The following is a 16,480-nucleotide window of genomic DNA, read 5'->3' as shown; positions in this document are numbered from 1 at the left end:
CCTTTCAGTCTGAAGCCATTTATTCCCCCTTGTCCTGTCACTATCTACCCATATAAAATTCCTCTTCCTCCTCTCTAGAAGCCCCATGAGGCCTTTTTTTGGATACTCTAAAATAAAGGGATTTCATGAACAAAGTAAAATTCCTCCAGCATGCCAAGGACAAAGCCACATGTTCTGCTGTTGAAGTGACACCAGCAGCTCCTGCCAGTGAGAGGCAAGTTCACAGCCCAACCTCGGGAAGGAAGAGTGAGCCCTGCACCTGGAAGGTTCATTGGGGTGGAATTAAGGCACGAAACCCCATCAATTACCTAGCACACCACCTTGTTTCTTTTTATTCCTCCGCCTCCTCTTGCGGGTGGGTTTCAGCCATGGACTGTCCGTCTTCCCTTTCCTCTTCAGCAGCTTCTTCTTGACACTGGACTCGGAGCTCTGAAGGACCAGAGAGGCCACGTGCACGTCAGGCATGGTGGCACCAGGGTCCCTTTGTGGAACAGCCCTCACCCAGCTCGAGTTGTGTGAGAAGGACCAGGAGTTTGAAACCAAGGGGTGTTAAGAGGCCTTTATAGCACTGAAAAGGAAACTCAGGCACACGTGTGGGTGGATTTCCTGTCAGTTCAGTAGGGCAGGCTGCACTTTCTCTTCCATGGAGGCCCTCACACCACGCTCATGAGCAGCACTGCAAGTGGGCAGGCACACACATACTCCCAGCTTCTCCCCCCAAAAAAATTGTAAAATCACAGAATCACAGAATATCCTGAGCTGGAAGGGACCCACAAAGATCACCAAGTCCAACTCCTGGTCCTGCACAAACACCCCACCCTGTGCCTCAGAGTGCTGTCCCAACGCTTTTGAACTCTGGCAGAGGGGTTTTCAAACTAAAATGTTCATATTTCTCCACAAAAAAACCCGTTCTGCACTTGAAGAGCCACCTGTGAGGGTTGGGGTGGACCCAGGGGAACTGAACTCTAGAGCAGCAGAGCAGCCCCCTCCCTGAGCCAGGCACAGGGCAGCACAGACCAATCATGCAGCAAGGATTCAGCCACATGTATGAATCTCAACAGACTTTGGGGCTTGGTTTAAAAAAATTCAGTTGTGTGGGGCAGGGTTTCAAAGTCAACAGCAGAACGGGAATCAGGCACCCCAACCCTGCCAGGGTTCAATGCATCAATCATAAAATTCATGTTCAGACTGAAACTGTCAGCTCCTGATGATTATCCAGCTGCCAGCAAAGCCTTGGAAAAACCTCCTGGTACCACTACCAGCAGCTGGATCAGGCCCTACCTCCACAGGAAGCTGTGCAGGGCCCTGCTCTCCCCGTGAGGGAACACGTGGAGCTGAGCCCTGGCTCTCTGGGGTGTCTGTGCTGCCCCAAAATCCCTGAGTGTGGGCTCAGCACGTGGCTTTACCCCAGCTGCATCACTCTGCTCGTGGGGGAGAGGTTTGTGTGTGAGCCAGTCCTGTCTGGGAGCTGAGTGACTCAGCAGAGCTCAAACACTGTCCAGGATGTGGGGATCCCAGCTGGGAGTTGGGATGTGAGTCCCAGCACAACCCTTTGGTGTGGGCTCACATGACAGACTGGCCTCAGGTACCCAAAAAAGGGACAGGCTGCACAGCCCCTGCTCTTCCCAGGCTGCTGGAGTGTCAGAGCACAGGGAGCAAGACCCTAAAGAGCTTCAGTGATTCACTTGATGTGTTTTGTGTGTATGATTCTACCTTCAGCTCAAGGAAAACACCAAGAAAATGAAGCCAAGAATTTTCTCAAGGTGACTGAAGAGTTGGGGTGCCTTAAACTTGAGAGGCTGTGGAAAAGGAGCACAGTTTTTAAGGAAAGGGGAGGGTGGAGGACAGAGATAATCAACAAACAATTTAAATTAAAAAAACCCATCAGGTTCTCTTCACCAACCGTCTAAAAATAAAAAGTAGAAATCCCCAGCAGCTGCTGACAGGCTTGACCTGGTGCTGTACAACCAAGGTCCCAGGGAGAGTGTGTGTCTGTCTGCCTGTCTGTGGAGTGTTTGTCTCCCTGGAAAGAGCTGCTCATCAGGATCAGTGAATTTAGGCTGGGCCAATGGGTTTGGGAACAACCCCACCCCAGCAGAACTTCAGGTTGGTAAGGAAGCTTTGCACCTGCCAACTGTACACTGGAGGAACTCAAGCACCCTTCAACACCTCTGCTAACATTCAAATGATTAAAAGCAGTCAACACCTTGTTGAAAACAACAAAAGCCCATTAGTTAGCATCAGAAAGCAATTAATTGTGCCACGGATCAGGGTTAAGCACCTTGTGGAAAACAATACTCCGTGTGTGGGTGGTTTCAGAGAATGAGTTTTGTCAAGGAGGATTGAAACTGCAGTGCTTTGCCTTTGCTCTCTCTCTCCCTTTCTGGCAGCGGTGCAAAGGGGAAAAATTATTATCAACAGGCCACAAAACACATTTAGCAGCCCAGCTTACCAAGTCAGACTCGTCTCCATCCTCCTCCTCTTCCCCAGATTCTACAGACTCTTGTTCTTCCTCAGACTCGCCATCATCGATCTGCAGCCGCCATTTGCCCGAGAACAGAAGGAGTCAATCAGGTCAGGTGTCCCAAAACAGAGCATCCCCCCCTGCCCCGTCCTGTTGAGCCCCACATCCATCAGAGCATTCTCCCAGCTCCCAGCCTCAGCCTGCACATGCAAACAGGGCAGAAGCTCCAAGGCTGCACCTCAACACGTTCCAATCATGTCAACGAAAATCCATGGAGATGGTAGAGGGAGAAAAAAAAATTCTACTCCAGAATAAAGTTTCCCAACCAAATTTCAACTTCCTTGATAATCCCAAACCAGCATCATGACTGTATAACGTATCAAAATTTGGAAAAAAACCCTAATTAAATTATTTTAGTGCTTTCCCAAGCAAGATTGGGAAGATGTCTCCTGTTGGTTCAGTGAACCCCAGAACCACACGAAGTGGGGGTTCTGCAGAGTGGATCACAGACCTGTGTAGGGCTGGAACTGGGGGGAGGTGGGAAGACCCTCACAGGTGCAATGGGAAGCAGGAAATGGTCACCAAAGAACCTCTCTACCTATGCTGATCCTTCTGTCATCTTGCAGAGGAAAAAAACCTAGAAACTAGTTCAATGCATGGCCCTCCTATCCCTGATAGCCCAGCAGTGTTCCATCCTGCTCCCCAGGGCATGGGAATCACCTTCCTGGCGTTGTCTGCGTCGGACGCGCTGTCCTTGGAGGTCCTGTTGTCATCCCCAGGGAACACGGCCGCCTGATCTGCTCCGTGATCGTCCTCCTCTTCCAGCTCATCCGAGTCCTCCTCTTCAGAGTCCACATCTATGCTCTCCCCGTTCACGTGAGGGCTGCCATCCCCCAGCTCCTTGTCACTCTGCAAGTCGCCCAAGCACACGAGACACAAGGACAACATCAATTCCTGGGACAGAGCAGCTGGATCCATCCCAGATCTGCTCTGTGCTGGGAGCTCTACAGCTGGCTCTGTGCCCCTTCATGTGTCACCTCACCCTGTTGGACCTGGCGACCACAAGGAGTCATTCCAGACTGCACAGGGCATGAGGGGAGGAGAACCCCACTCAAACATGGAGGGGCAGCTCCACCAGGGGTGCAGGAAAGTTCCCAGGGAATGGGAAGGGAAGTTATATCACACTGGGATTTTTGTATCACTCCTCGAAATCCTAGCACTGCTCTCCTTGCATTTTAAGACCAAAACTTCAGGGCATGGGTCGCAGCAAAAGCAGAATTTAATCAGGAGTGAGTCCATGTCTAAACTTCTGTAAGTAACCAAGTGTTTTTCTGTACAGCCTCAAGCAGCAACACGAGACCTTGAGAACCAAAACAAAAAAGGGCAACCTTGAAATCTCTCCAGTTGCCCAGGATTCACAGGCCAGAAGGGGAACACTCACTGGAAAAGGTTTGTTTAGGAGCTGGTATGTGAGCAGCCACTCTGAAGCTGTCATTCCCAAAGCAGCACATCCCTGCATCTCCACGTGGGTTTGGTCCAGGAAAAGGAACATGTGACTGACAACAGACATGTGCAGCAGGCTCAGTGCTGCCCTTACCTTGGCACCCACAGAGGAATGAGTTATGCTCTTAAACATCTCAATCATTGTTCTCTGTTTTAACACTTTGGTCTTTTTCTTGGGAACCAGGCTATAGGTTCCCATTCTCCGTTTTTTCTTCCGAGATACTGCAGCAGCTGGAAGAGAGAAGCAGAAGGAACCCAAAGTTTGCTCAGGAATGAAAAGATGGGATAGAGAGCAGGGGCTGTACTGGAGAGGGATTTTGGACAAAGGCCTGGAGTAACAGGACAAGGGGGAATGGCTTCCCACTGAAACAGAGTAGGGATGGATGGGATACTGGGAAGGAATTGTTCCCTGGGAGGGTGGGCAGGCCCTGGCACAGGGTGCCCAGAGCAGCTGGGGCTGCCCCTGGATCCCTGGCAGTGCCCGAGGCCAGGCTGGACATTGGGGCTGGGAGCAGCCTGGGACAGTGGGAGGTGTCCCTGCATAGGGGTCGGAATGGGATGATCTGAAAGGTCCCTTCCAATCCAAACCTTCTGTGATTCTATGAAATCACACTTGAGGGCACGACCTGAGGAAACCTCCCACTCCAACCATCTATTTACAAGTCAAGCAGAAGATGACACACACGGATGTGCAGACACACAAACAGCTTCCTGCCAGGGCTGCACAGCTTCCCAAACTCTGAGTACCCTCTGCACACTCCTTCTGGCCCCTCCACCACCACACAAATCCTTAAATTATCCTGCATTTGGCCATGCTGCTGATGTTGTAGGAGGCTGAATGGAATCCAATTGCTCAAATTGAGACTGCAAGGCCAACAATACCGACTGACAATGGAAGCAATCTGACAATAACTGAAGAACACAAAAGGAAAAGGCACCTTACATTAAGAGCTGTTTGCCATTTAACCTCATTTCACACCTACTGTGGAAGCCTGTTTGATTCCTTTCACTCTTTAGATTGGGTCTTAATTTGTTAAATCTCCCTCTTGGCCTTCTAATCAAAGCAGACATCACAGCTCCCTGCCTGCTGCTGTCTTTGGTGAATGCCCAGCAGAAGGATGCTTGGTGCAGGCTCTTTTAGGAACAGCCAGCTTCAGCACCACTGGTCTTGTTTGCACTTGCACAGCCTGTCCCTTGAAAGCATTTCTTCATCTTCCATGATAATGAAATTTCACCAAAATTTATGAAGAGACCTCTAAAAACAATTCTGCGAACCAAATTAATTTTATTTATAAGGCTGTAATTCTTGCCAAGCAGCTGTGGTGAGATTCAAAGCCCTTCAGAGTTGTTAGAAATCTTCAGAATATCCCAGAGGAAAAAGGGAGTGAAGTGTCCCCTCTAAGGAAAGGTTTTAGCAGAGGCACGAGAGGAGCCTGGCAGAGCACACCTGGGGGAGGATCCTGCATGCCAGGACACAGTGGGGCAGCAAGGACTGCACAGGAAACGCTCCCCTCACTTGGGAGGGGACTTCAGCAGGGGACTGCAGGAATGTCCCCTGTCCAGCACCCAGAGGGGAGCAGCAGGAGCCTGGGGACACGATTTCTCAGAAGAGACAACTCTGACAGACAAGGGCTGTGGCAGCACAGCAGCAGGGAGGGGAACCCTGGAGGGGACTGAGGGGCAAAAAGGTGCTAACAGAGGTTTTAGTCCTTGTTAACCTCCTCATCTCCTCAGCCCCACCCACAGGTTTGGGAGGCGGGTGCTACTGAGGATTAAAACATTCCAACCCTTCCCTTTTTACCTGTCTGCGACTTGGTGGTGGCCACATAGCTCTGGTTCTGAGGTAGTGACTGGTGAAGGCCCGGGAGAGAGGGCAACGACAACGGCTTCACGAAGTCCAGCATGTTCTCAAACTCCTTCTCCTTGGATTCCTTCTGATCTCTGCTGTCTCTCCCATCTTTGGGGTCTTTACTTGCATGCTGGAAAACAAAAGGCAGTCAAATTGAGTTTCTGCGTTGAATAAGTAATTTTTAAAAAATTAGGAAATGAATTTCAATTCCTTTCTCTCGACCATAATCACTTTCATCTGAAGGTAGGACCACACATTCCCAGCAGAAGCACACAGCCCGTCCTCCAGCACGTCAGGGGGCTTTGCCCAAATACTGCCAGCCTGGCTGAGGTGAGTCCCTCACTGGCTGAAGGCTGTGCTGGTGACAGGTGACCCTGCACAGGTAATGACAAGGAGCAGACCCTGTTTACACAGCTTTGGGTGGCTCTGGAAGGGAGGAACCAACACAACCAATGCACCTGGAACACGCCCTGAGTGTGGCTGTCACAACAAGCAAACTCAGAACACTCATGGAGAGCTGTTTTGGAGGAGCAGGCAGCAAAGGAAAGGGATCTTTCCTTCTGGACAGCATTTGGCACCATCGAGCCTCAGCAAAGGCTCCCCCCTCTAGCCCAGCACACGACAAACACAGGCAAAGAAGCTCTTTGTGTGACATTGCAGGTGCATCTACAGACACCTGTCCAAGCTGCCCTTAAACTACGTATTCCCACTCCAGCTGTTGCTATTCCAAGCCCCAGACAGGCTCCAAGCTCCTGCTGCAAACTACAGGAATTCTGTAGTTGCTCCTGCAGCCCCTCTCAGGCACCATGGCCTCTCACACCTGCTCTGATCTGAGCTTGAACTCAATACAAAGTCTCATCCTGCACCTCTGGTTATGAAAGAAGGGTTCCTGCAGCTCCACAGATAATCATTTAGGCTGGACAAGACCTTTAAGGTCACCAAGTCCAACCATTAACCCAGCAGTGCCAAGTCCACAACTAAACCACGTCCCTGAGTGCCATTTCTCAGCTTTTGATGTTACTTCAATGTTTTCTCCTCTAATTTAGGAAACAATTCCCTTCCTGAGTGTCTAACTCCATTCTATGTTCCCTAAAAGCCTCAGACAGAGAGGTCCAGCCTGTATTTGTGTTTCCCTTTTCCATCTGTGTTTATTCTTTAAACAGTCATGGCTTGGTTTAATGGTGCTTTTACTCCTGTGCCTTTTGTGGCAAGTGTGGCAAAGGGAAGTCAAGGTCAGTGCAAGGCCCCTCAGCCCAGCTCACTGAAACATCTTCCTGTTTCAGCCCAGCAAGGAGGTCCCTGGTGAGTGAAAGGAATGAGGGACTTGTCTTTACAAACAAGCTGTGGGCCTGCTGGAAGATAAAACTAGTACTGAGAGATAAAAGGAACAATGGGAAGGATTCCAGTGATTGATGAATGGAAAGAAAGAGATTTGTCTTTACAAATAAACTGTAGGTCTGCTGATAAATGAAATTGGATATTGAGAGATGAAAGAAACAATGGGAAGAGCCATAAATTCCATAATAATTAAAATAAAGGGGGGTTGTACATTAGAAGGGAACCTTAGGCATTTTGGGAAGTCTGTACCTCTTGAGTACCTCAGCCAATGGGGAAAGAGAGAGGAAAATGCAGTCAGGAAATCAGGATAAAAAGGAGGCTGCGCCCTCCAAAAATCTGAGAGACCTCACTGGAATGCCCCATGGCCTCTCCCTTTATTCGAATAAAGTAACAGGACTCCTCTGTCTCCTTTCTGGACATAAACCTCTGGTGTTGGTGGATTAATTTTCCTGACATGAGCAAAGGAAACACATGGAGGAACCTGAAACAAAGTCACTGCTTGTCCTTCTCTCCCACAGTATCAACAGCCAGTGGGGTAAAAGCTGCCTCTGCCGTGACATTTTACACTGGATTTGTCCTCTGATTTATCCCACAGGTGATCCAGCTGTACAGCAGGCACGTTGGGCAGAGCTGCTCCAGCAAAACAGGAGCACAGGCAGCAGAACACAAGGAAACACTGGGAGAACTGGGATTGTTCAGCCTGGAAAAGTGAAGGCTCTGGGGAGACCTCACTGCGGCCTTCCAGTACCTGAAGGAGCTACAAGACAGAGACTCTTTACAAGGGCACAGAGTGACAGGACAAGGGGGAATGGCTTCACACTGAAACAGAGCAGGGCTGGATGGGATACTGGGAAGGAATTGTTCCCTGGGAGGGTGGGCAGGCCCTGGCACAGGGTGCCCAGAGCAGCTGGGGCTGCCCCTGGATCCCTGGCAGTGCCCAAGGCCAGGCTGGACACTGGGGCTTGGAGCAGCCTGGGACAGTGGGAGGTGTCCCTGCCCATGGCAGGGGTGGCACTGGATGAGCTTTAAGGTCCCTTCCAGCCCACAGCATTCCATGATTCCAAGGTTTAAGTGCTGCTCCACTTGCAGGAGAACTCTTCTTACGGGGACCTGTGAAGCAACAGCTGAAAAACCCAAACAGAAAGAGGAATCCAGGTGAAAGCAAGGCCGGAATAAAAAGCAGGAAGCAATAAAAGCACTCAGGTTCAGACAGGCACCCTCAGCCACTGCTCTCAAGCAATGTGACCTTGGGAACAAACTGGGAAGAGGCTGATTCCCCTAATTAGGCTCTGCCACGTGTGTGGTGCTGGCAGAGCCAGGCCAAGCAAAGCTCTAATGATAATCAGAAATGACCCACAGCAAAAGGCCATCAAAGTGCCAATGATTCCTGCATCAAGCCCATAACTTATGGCTCAATTGCCACAGCTTTTCTAAAAAGGGCAGCAAGTCTTGGATTAACGATTTCAAAGATGACAAATCCACCACAGCCTTTGATATGTTGTTCCAATGCTTAATTGCTCTCACTGTCAAATAATTAAATGCATCATGCTTTTGCAACTAAATTAAAAAGCCCTGTCTCATCAGAACCTCTCACTCTCAGGAGATACTTATGGACTATGACCAACTGCTGCTTTTTTTTTTTAAATTTCTCTTCAATAATTTTAAAAGAATGAGCAAATTAAGTGCCCATAGGATCATTTTCTGGACCTTGGATCACTCCTGAGTCTGCTCCCAGTTGTTCTACCTCTTAAAAAATGCACGTCAGGAGTACAGGGTACAGTATGCCAAGAATAGTCTCAACAACACTATTTATACCTCTGAAAAGTCCTGAGTTTATAGATCTAAAGGTTAACAGTAACTGTGGGCTACAAATTATTCTGAGAATTCCCAAGTTCCAAATGCTTTCCATTTCTAACTTAAAATTAGAAAAATGAGCTTGGGACAGGCAGATATGACACAAGTGTAAACAAGGGCTGCACTTTGTGTCCTGTAAGTGCAGGGGTTTGCAACTGGTCTCTGATAAAAGGTGCTGTTACTCAAAAAACATCAGGAATTCATATTCAGGACATGCCAGGCTGTTTGAAGGAATACAAAACAGTTTTTAAATTAAAAAGTAGTATGCTATTAGCTTGGGTTTTTTTTTCCCCTCTGTAATTACAACACAGAAATAAATTTAAAATCTTCAGCAGGCTGCATGACAACTGCTAAATGTGACTGCTTCATGGCAACTGTGGTCGAAGTTTTTTTAAATCAAATTAAGTCTTGTGAGATAAAGATTTACTTGGAGCCATGTGCAGCAATGGTAAAGAGCAAGAATTCCCAGAAAGAGGTGAAGAGATCTCTCATGTGTGTGTGTGTATATATATATATATATATATATATATATATACACATTAAAAAATGTTCCATCTAAGGATTGTAATAAAAAGGATCAGCACGGATTTTTAAACACCCATAGTCAGTTCTCTCACCACCCTTCCTGGTTCTCAGCTACATAAAACAGCTACATCTTTGCTGTTTTTATTAAACAGGTTTTACCCACAGTTTGAGAGAAGTACTGAGAGCAGAATCCCATGCAAAGGAACTCCAGGATGCACTTTGAGCTCCCCATGGGCACATGTCCTAACCCCCACACGTGTGGGCCACTGGAGGCCAAGAAAGGACTATAAATGAGAGAGAAAAAGAAACTGCAACAGCAACATCTTCATTTCTTGCAGCTTCTCATGTGGTATCAGCTCATCCTCTGCAAAAGACTGTAAAGTCACAGTTTCATGTTGGGAATAGTGAAGAAGGTGGGCAGATGTTCCAACAAATGCTTGCGCCTGGAAACAGCAAACATGGGAACACCACTTTGTCCAACCCCCTTGTGAGAAATACAGCCAAGAAATCTGCTGAGACTGGGGCAAGAACACAACATTCGATGTGTTTACAAAAATTAAACTCAAGTGCTGTCTACATTTTAATGGGATCGACCACATTTGTATCACTGGCACAAAAGTTCCCAATAGCAGCAGGGAGAAGTTACTAAAAATGGCAAAAGATAGAGTACCCTCAGTTAATTTGTTTTTTTTCCTGAAAGCAAAACTATAGAACAAACCAACCTCTGTAATGGATCCCTGTGCTGGCTCCCTAAACCCCACGTGGCATTTTTCCCACTGCTCAGCATCTAAAGGGTTTTTCCATTACCAGAATCAGCAGGCTGGGAGAGAAACCAGAGTGTTGATGGAAGAACACAAGCACAGGTCCTGCCTGGGAGCAGGGCAGCTCTTAGAGCTTTGCAGAAGGGCTCTTGAGGCCTGAAACCACCTCAGGCTTAGATTACACGCTCCCTTATTTCTCTTCTTTGCAGGACTTGCATCTCCAGCACAGAACAAGCTGTAAAGCAGAGCCAACCAAGCAGGAGGAGTGAGCTGACCAGCACTGCCACTGGGAACAGGGCAGCTGCCAGGGAGCAGCTCAGCCTCTCCATCCATCAGGCACAGGGTCAGGAGATTTGTACCAAGGCTCTGCCTTTGAAGAGCACAAAGCAGCAGCTCCCAGGGGGATCTGCCTCTAACAACTGGTGAGTGGTGGTTAAGCAAGAAATATCAGTCTGCTATAAAAAATTGATCACAAGCAGATGATAGGAGCTGGAGTGGTGCTGCTCTGCCTTTGCTCTGCTGCTGTAGGATTGTGTTTTTCACTGCTGAATTTCAGGAGCCTGATCAAGCCTTAGCTTGGAGCAACAAACCTGCAAGGTTTTGGTCTTAGTCTAGATCAGACCAGCTACAAGGCTGATCCACCTTTCATCTGCTGATTAACATGTGCCCATTACAGGGGGGATTCCACTGAGACTTGATTGCAATTGCACTGATCTGAGTGCAGTCACATATCTACATAAAAACATAATTTGGGCAGCCAGGTAGACTGAGCTTAAGTGTAGCTGTTCCCCCAAACCTGCATTCAATGTGTTTCTGAAGCAGAGCACTCAGGGCTGTGGATCTCATCCCTGTCCCTTCCTGCACCAAGCAGCTCCAAGGCAAGGGAGTGTCACACATCAGTCAAAACGAAACAGGGGAGCCCAAGCCAGATGTGACACCGGGGCTCCTGACAGAAATAAACTCCTCTGCTGGGGCCAGGGCCGTTATTTCTGTGGGCTGTGGTCAGAGCTGGGGCAGCACCTCCAGCCAGCACGGCTGCCTCATCAGCACCAGCACAACCGGTTAAATATTGAATTAAATGTACTGCACAACAGCCCTCATTCTCACTTCCCTCCGCAGTAACCCCTCTGTATAAGAAGTCCAGTGGCAGCCTTGTCACTCCTGAAGGAGATTTCCCATCAGAAAGGATGGTGAAGGGTCTGGAGGGGCCCGTGAGGAGCAGCTGAGGGCACTGGGATTGTTCAGCTGGAGCAGACTGAGGGCAGAGCTCCCCGGGGGCTGCAGCTCCTCCCGAGGGGCAGCTCCGATCTCTGCTCCTGGGACAGGGACAGCACCCAGGGAGCGGCTGGAGCTGGGCCAGGGCAGGCTCAGGCTGAGAGCAGGGAAAGGTTCTTCCCCCAGAGGGTGCTGGGCACTGCCCAGGCTCCCCAGGGAATGGGCACGGCCCCGAGGCTGCCAGAGCTCCAGGAGCGTTTGGACAGCGCTGCCAGGGATGCCCAGGGTGGGGCTGTTGGGGGGTCTGTGCAAGGCCAGGGGTTGGACTGGATGATCCTGGTGGGTCCCTTCCAGCTCAGGATATTTTGTGATTCCATGGTATTTAACCCTGCCCAAGCTCACACAGATGGATTTCACACTTTCAGTCCTGTGGAGCACACCTGGATACCCCTCTGGAGAGGGTCCTGGATGCACCTTCTCAGTCCTCCCCAAGGACACAACATCCCCGTTACCATCACCCCATTAGGCCCTGCCCTTTTGCTTTATGTTTTCTGCACGTGGGAGGGTCAGAGCTCTCTGAGCAATCCCAGACCCCTGCAATTCCCCAGCTGCCACCTGCCTGGCCTTGAGAGACGGGCACAGGGTGTTCTCAGGCCAGGTGTTCTCCGGCAGAGCAGCCCCAGCCCAGGCAGGTGAGCACAGCAGCACCTGTGTGCACACACAAAGGAGGCAGTTTAAAAGCTCTGGGATCAGGAATTTAAAGGAATAGTTTGATGAATACTGGTAGAAAGACCAACATAAGCAAAGCATCTCCTGCTCCACGCTCTTCCTCCCAGTCCACATTGTCTCCCCAGTTAACCTGGTACCTGGTATTTTAGGGATGTGGCCCACTGTGCATCGGGCCACAACACTCATTTAAAGGATTTTTGCACTATTTCCTGACCCAGTCCTCTGCACAGCATAAAAAAATACCACCAGAGACACACACCCCAAACTCCAGCCTTGTGGTCACCACGGAAAGGGAACACAACCTGGGATTCCCAATTCAGACACCTGCTCCTCCTGTCTCCAAAGGGAACTCTGGGATGCTCTCACTCCCTTTATCATCCTTTATCCCTTATGTTTTCCTGATGTTAAGCTCAGAAACCGTGGTTTCCAAGCAGGAGGGGCCTTCTCCAAGCACAGGACACACACACAGACACACACTTGCCTTTCAGTCTGTGGCCAGGCCCTGGGAACTTTTGGGTTCTTAACAGGGTTGTAAAATGGATTAGGAGTGAAAGAAAGATTCCCCCAAAAAGGTGCAATGCTTGTGTGACTGCTCTGTTCAGAAGGGGAGCAGAAATGATGCTGTCAACAACTCTGCCGAGGTCTCTGTTCAAAAACCACCTTAACATGCGACAACATCAATTAAAATTGTCACCTGTTTCAGATTCAGCTTCGATCCCAATTCAGGAAGCAACTCCTAAACAGAGAAAACGCTCGTTAAATTCGTGAGAAAATTCTCTTCTTCTTTTCAGAGACCAATTCACATGTGCAGGAAAAGGCTACCAAGGTCCCCTGGCAGCTATTGGATTACAGAAAACAATTTTTTGGCCCCAGTGGGTTTCTGCAGGAACCAGGGAGAACAAATGTTCACACTTTGCAGGCAGCAAAATACCTTCCTCCCCTCCTCCTCCCGGGCAGAACAGTTCTGCAAGAACAGTTTCACCAAGAAAACAACAATGCTCTAAAAAATACTAGCCAAGCAAACTTCCTCTGTAATATCAGCTTCTGGGTGATTTCCACAATTTATTTCCTGGGATACAGCACCTGATTTCATGGTAGTTTTGAAGGGGAAAGGTGTGAAGGTTGGTGCAGGAAAAGCTCCTGAGCTGCTGGGCTGAGGAGCCTCCTCTTAGCAGTTCAACAAAGAAATAATCGGGATAGAAAAATGACAACTACCAAGGACTCTGCTGCTCCAAAGAAAATAGCATGTAAATTCCAGAGACAATGGGGGAAAATGAGGTGGTAATTATCAGGAAGGCTGAACACAACAGATGTTTCATTGTCTTGCAGAACTGAGATCAAATCTTGGGTTCCCATTCAGCTGCAGAGGCTTGAGCTGAGAACATAGGAACAACCTCTTCTCACCACCCTTCCTGGGAATGTTGCTTCTCTCCCTATTTTAAGCCCAAGGCAAATGGCCAGAGGAGCTGAGGACAGGCTGTGTACCTTCTAGAGCAGCCCAACAAGTGCAGGCTTTGGGTTTTTGAAGCTGCTTTTGTCGTGTGAGCAAATTAGGATCAGCAGCACCATCCCAGCGAGCCACGTCCCAGCACTCCCAGAGCTCCTGAACACCACATGCCACTTCCCAGACACAAACCTTGAAGCCCAAGGGGCTGAATATAAATATTCTTCTGATGTATCATAAAATATGAATGAGGAAAACACTCCCTCCTAACCTAGCAGTCGCCTTTTAGGCGGGAATTGCCTCTTTCAATTGCTCAGCCCCATGGGATCTGTGTGTGTTAAATTCCACAAGGGTCTGGGAGTTTGCCCGGCCTAATTCCAGTGCACAACTGGGGGCTGGAGGCAGTTTGGGCTGCAAAGCCTTCCTTGGGTGAGAGATATCCTCACGGGAGATTTATGGCAGCTGGGCTTCCCTGTGCAAGCCAGGACGCACAGCCGGGGTGAGGGCAGAGAATTCAAACACGGCCAGGGGAAGGCAGAGGGGAAATGAGTGGCTGGGGAGGGCTGGCTGGAAATCCTGGCAGGCAGGTGTGGTTTCTGCCCCTCTCCCAAGCCTGGTGCCCACAGGTTTGTGATCTTGCTGTGTTCTTTGGACTCCCAGCTGCTTCCGGAGGCACAGGTGGTGCCGCAGCCAAGAGACCTTTCCCCATCTGGGGCTGGCGAGGTGCCACCCCTCTCTTTTCCCTTTTTTCTCTCTCTTTCCCTGCTCCAGACCACAGGGACTCACAGCTTTGAGCCCTTCACACCACACCACTGCTGTGCTGTGATGTGGGAGGCATCTGAGGGCCACTTTGGATCTGCTGCATCACAGCACCAATCCCTCCCACAGAACCCAACAAGGCTGCAGCAGCTCCCATGCATTTCTGGGAACAACTCCCATGGCTAATCCTTCCCTTGACCCAAAGGCCAGTCTCCCTCCACCCTCAGACACAGCACAGAGAGAGGGTTGAGCTCACTGTAGTCACATAAAGCATCACTGGGATGAAAACCAACTGCTTGTAGTGGAGATCTGCCTGTTGCAGGATCTATTCCCTGCTTCTGGCAAAGAACAAAAAATAACCAAACCTGTCCCATGACAAAGCAAGGCCCATTTCTGCCCTCCCCTCTATGACATGAATGCACCAAATGACACCTCCTTACGCCTCCCAAAAAAAAAGCAGGGCTCTGCTTTATTGAGTGATGGCAAATCCATTCCTAAGGATTCTGGAGAGAACATTTCCCAACATGGAGAGAAATCATCATCTGCTTTAGCCCTATAATGATTCCTACAGCAATGCAATCAAGCTGCCTAACAGATCAGCTCCTTGACAGCTTCCAAGCTTAGGAGGAGCCTCAAGTTTACATGCTATGCTTAATTTCCTTTGGGTCGACCTTAGAAGAAATCTAATTTGTTTCACAAGCAGCTCTGGATGTCAGCAGAGGCTGATGAGCAATAGAGCCATGAGAGAAAGGCCATTTAGTGTCTCACACAGATCCGTTGGAGGAGGCAATTGATCAATTATATATTTAGAAACACACTGGGGACGGGAGCTGGTGGGGGCCATGTGACCATCTATTTTAACATCTCTGTCTGTCTGTAGGAAGAGAAAAAATTTTAAAAAAATAAAATATATATATATATATAAAAAATAAAAAACCAATCCACTCAGTGGGCAAGCTCTGAATGCCACGTGTTGCCATGCAGCCAGGTATCCCTCACACCCCCAGAGAAAGCCAAGAGCAAGCCCAGCAGCAGCACTGGGTGCTGGGCAGGTACATTACCAGGCTGGGGGTGGGTTTAGGCATTGTCTTCCGTGCTCGGTGGACCTTGACTTCAGCGTTAGCAGCGGGGCCTTTTTTAGCATCCGTGTCCTTACTGCCCTCCCCGAGCTTGCTTGGCATCGTGGCTTGGAGCTGGGCAAAGGACCCCACAGTCCTGCCTTTGCCTGCTCCTCCAGGCAGGGTTTTTGCAGCGTGGCCAGTGAGAGAAGCAAAGCTGGTAGTCCTTAGAGGCTGCTCCTGTGCCATCTGCTTGGTTAGGATATATCCATTGCTCCCTGTGACTGAAGTCTGTGTGAAGTCATTTGCTTTCAGATGGTTTTGCTTCCCAGGCTCGCCGTCCCGCTCCGAAATGCCGTTTTCTGCTATCCTATTTAATTTAGTAGTAGAGTCCTGCTGGCTCACTTTCGTGTTGTCCTGAGTGTTTTTCGCTGGGTTTGGGTGGCCCCCACCCTCGCTGTGCTCACAGGAACCGTTGGTTTCCCCGTCTACTGCCATTTTTGGTTCCCCCACTTGCTTTTCTGTAGCGCTTTCATCTGCAGCCATGGCATTAAACCCTGGAGGGAGAGGGAGGACAGGGAGGAAGAGAGGAGAAAAGGGTCACAAGTGGTATTGAAACTCCCAGGAGGAGATACAGCTACTCACAGTGTAAGAGCAGCCCTCTCCTCCAGCAGCCTGCCTGATGTAGATCACAGAATCCCAGAACATTTAGGGTTGGGAAAGACCTCCAAGAGCATCCAACCATGGATCAACCACCACCACCACATCAACTAAAGCACAGCACTGAGTGTCAGGTTGCTCCCTCACTCACCTGCCCAGTCCTCCTGGATCCTCACACGGTGACATTTGGGGTGGGTGGCCCAGGTGACAGCAGTGCACTCACTCCCACTTGCCATTTATTCCCAACAACGGATTTCTCAAGGTAAATATTATCTCTGGCTTTTCCAATAACTGCATTTATTGGACCAGATGTCAACAGCT

General features: G+C 49.4%; 1 protein-coding gene across 18 annotated transcripts in view; it reads right to left on the bottom strand.

Annotated features, from left to right (window-relative positions):
* Positions 1–16,480, bottom strand: part of EHMT1 (euchromatic histone lysine methyltransferase 1) — a 116,463-nt gene that overhangs the window by 35,820 nt on the left and 64,163 nt on the right. For 16 of the 18 annotated variants that reach the window (XM_069031579.1, XM_069031591.1, XM_069031590.1 and 13 more), the window contains 7 exons: positions 15,503–16,056; positions 12,933–12,974; positions 5,769–5,946; positions 4,062–4,198; positions 3,185–3,373; positions 2,453–2,533; positions 309–429 (listed from right to left, as the gene is read on the bottom strand). In XM_069031579.1, the coding sequence (XP_068887680.1) occupies positions 309–429; positions 2,453–2,533; positions 3,185–3,373; positions 4,062–4,198; positions 5,769–5,946; positions 12,933–12,974; positions 15,503–16,056 (1,302 nt within the window). The remainder of the gene's footprint in view (positions 1–308; positions 430–2,452; positions 2,534–3,184; positions 3,374–4,061; positions 4,199–5,768; positions 5,947–12,932; positions 12,975–15,502; positions 16,057–16,480) is intronic. The other 2 variants (XM_069031580.1, XM_069031594.1) reach the window with 1 other exon arrangement.

The sequence above is a fragment of the Aphelocoma coerulescens genome, chromosome 17 (assembly GCF_041296385.1).
Source record: "Aphelocoma coerulescens isolate FSJ_1873_10779 chromosome 17, UR_Acoe_1.0, whole genome shotgun sequence".
Taxonomy (NCBI): domain Eukaryota; kingdom Metazoa; phylum Chordata; class Aves; order Passeriformes; family Corvidae; genus Aphelocoma; species Aphelocoma coerulescens.
The sequence above is the reverse complement of the archived record's forward strand: the minus strand, read 5'-3'. Positions and strand labels throughout refer to the sequence as shown.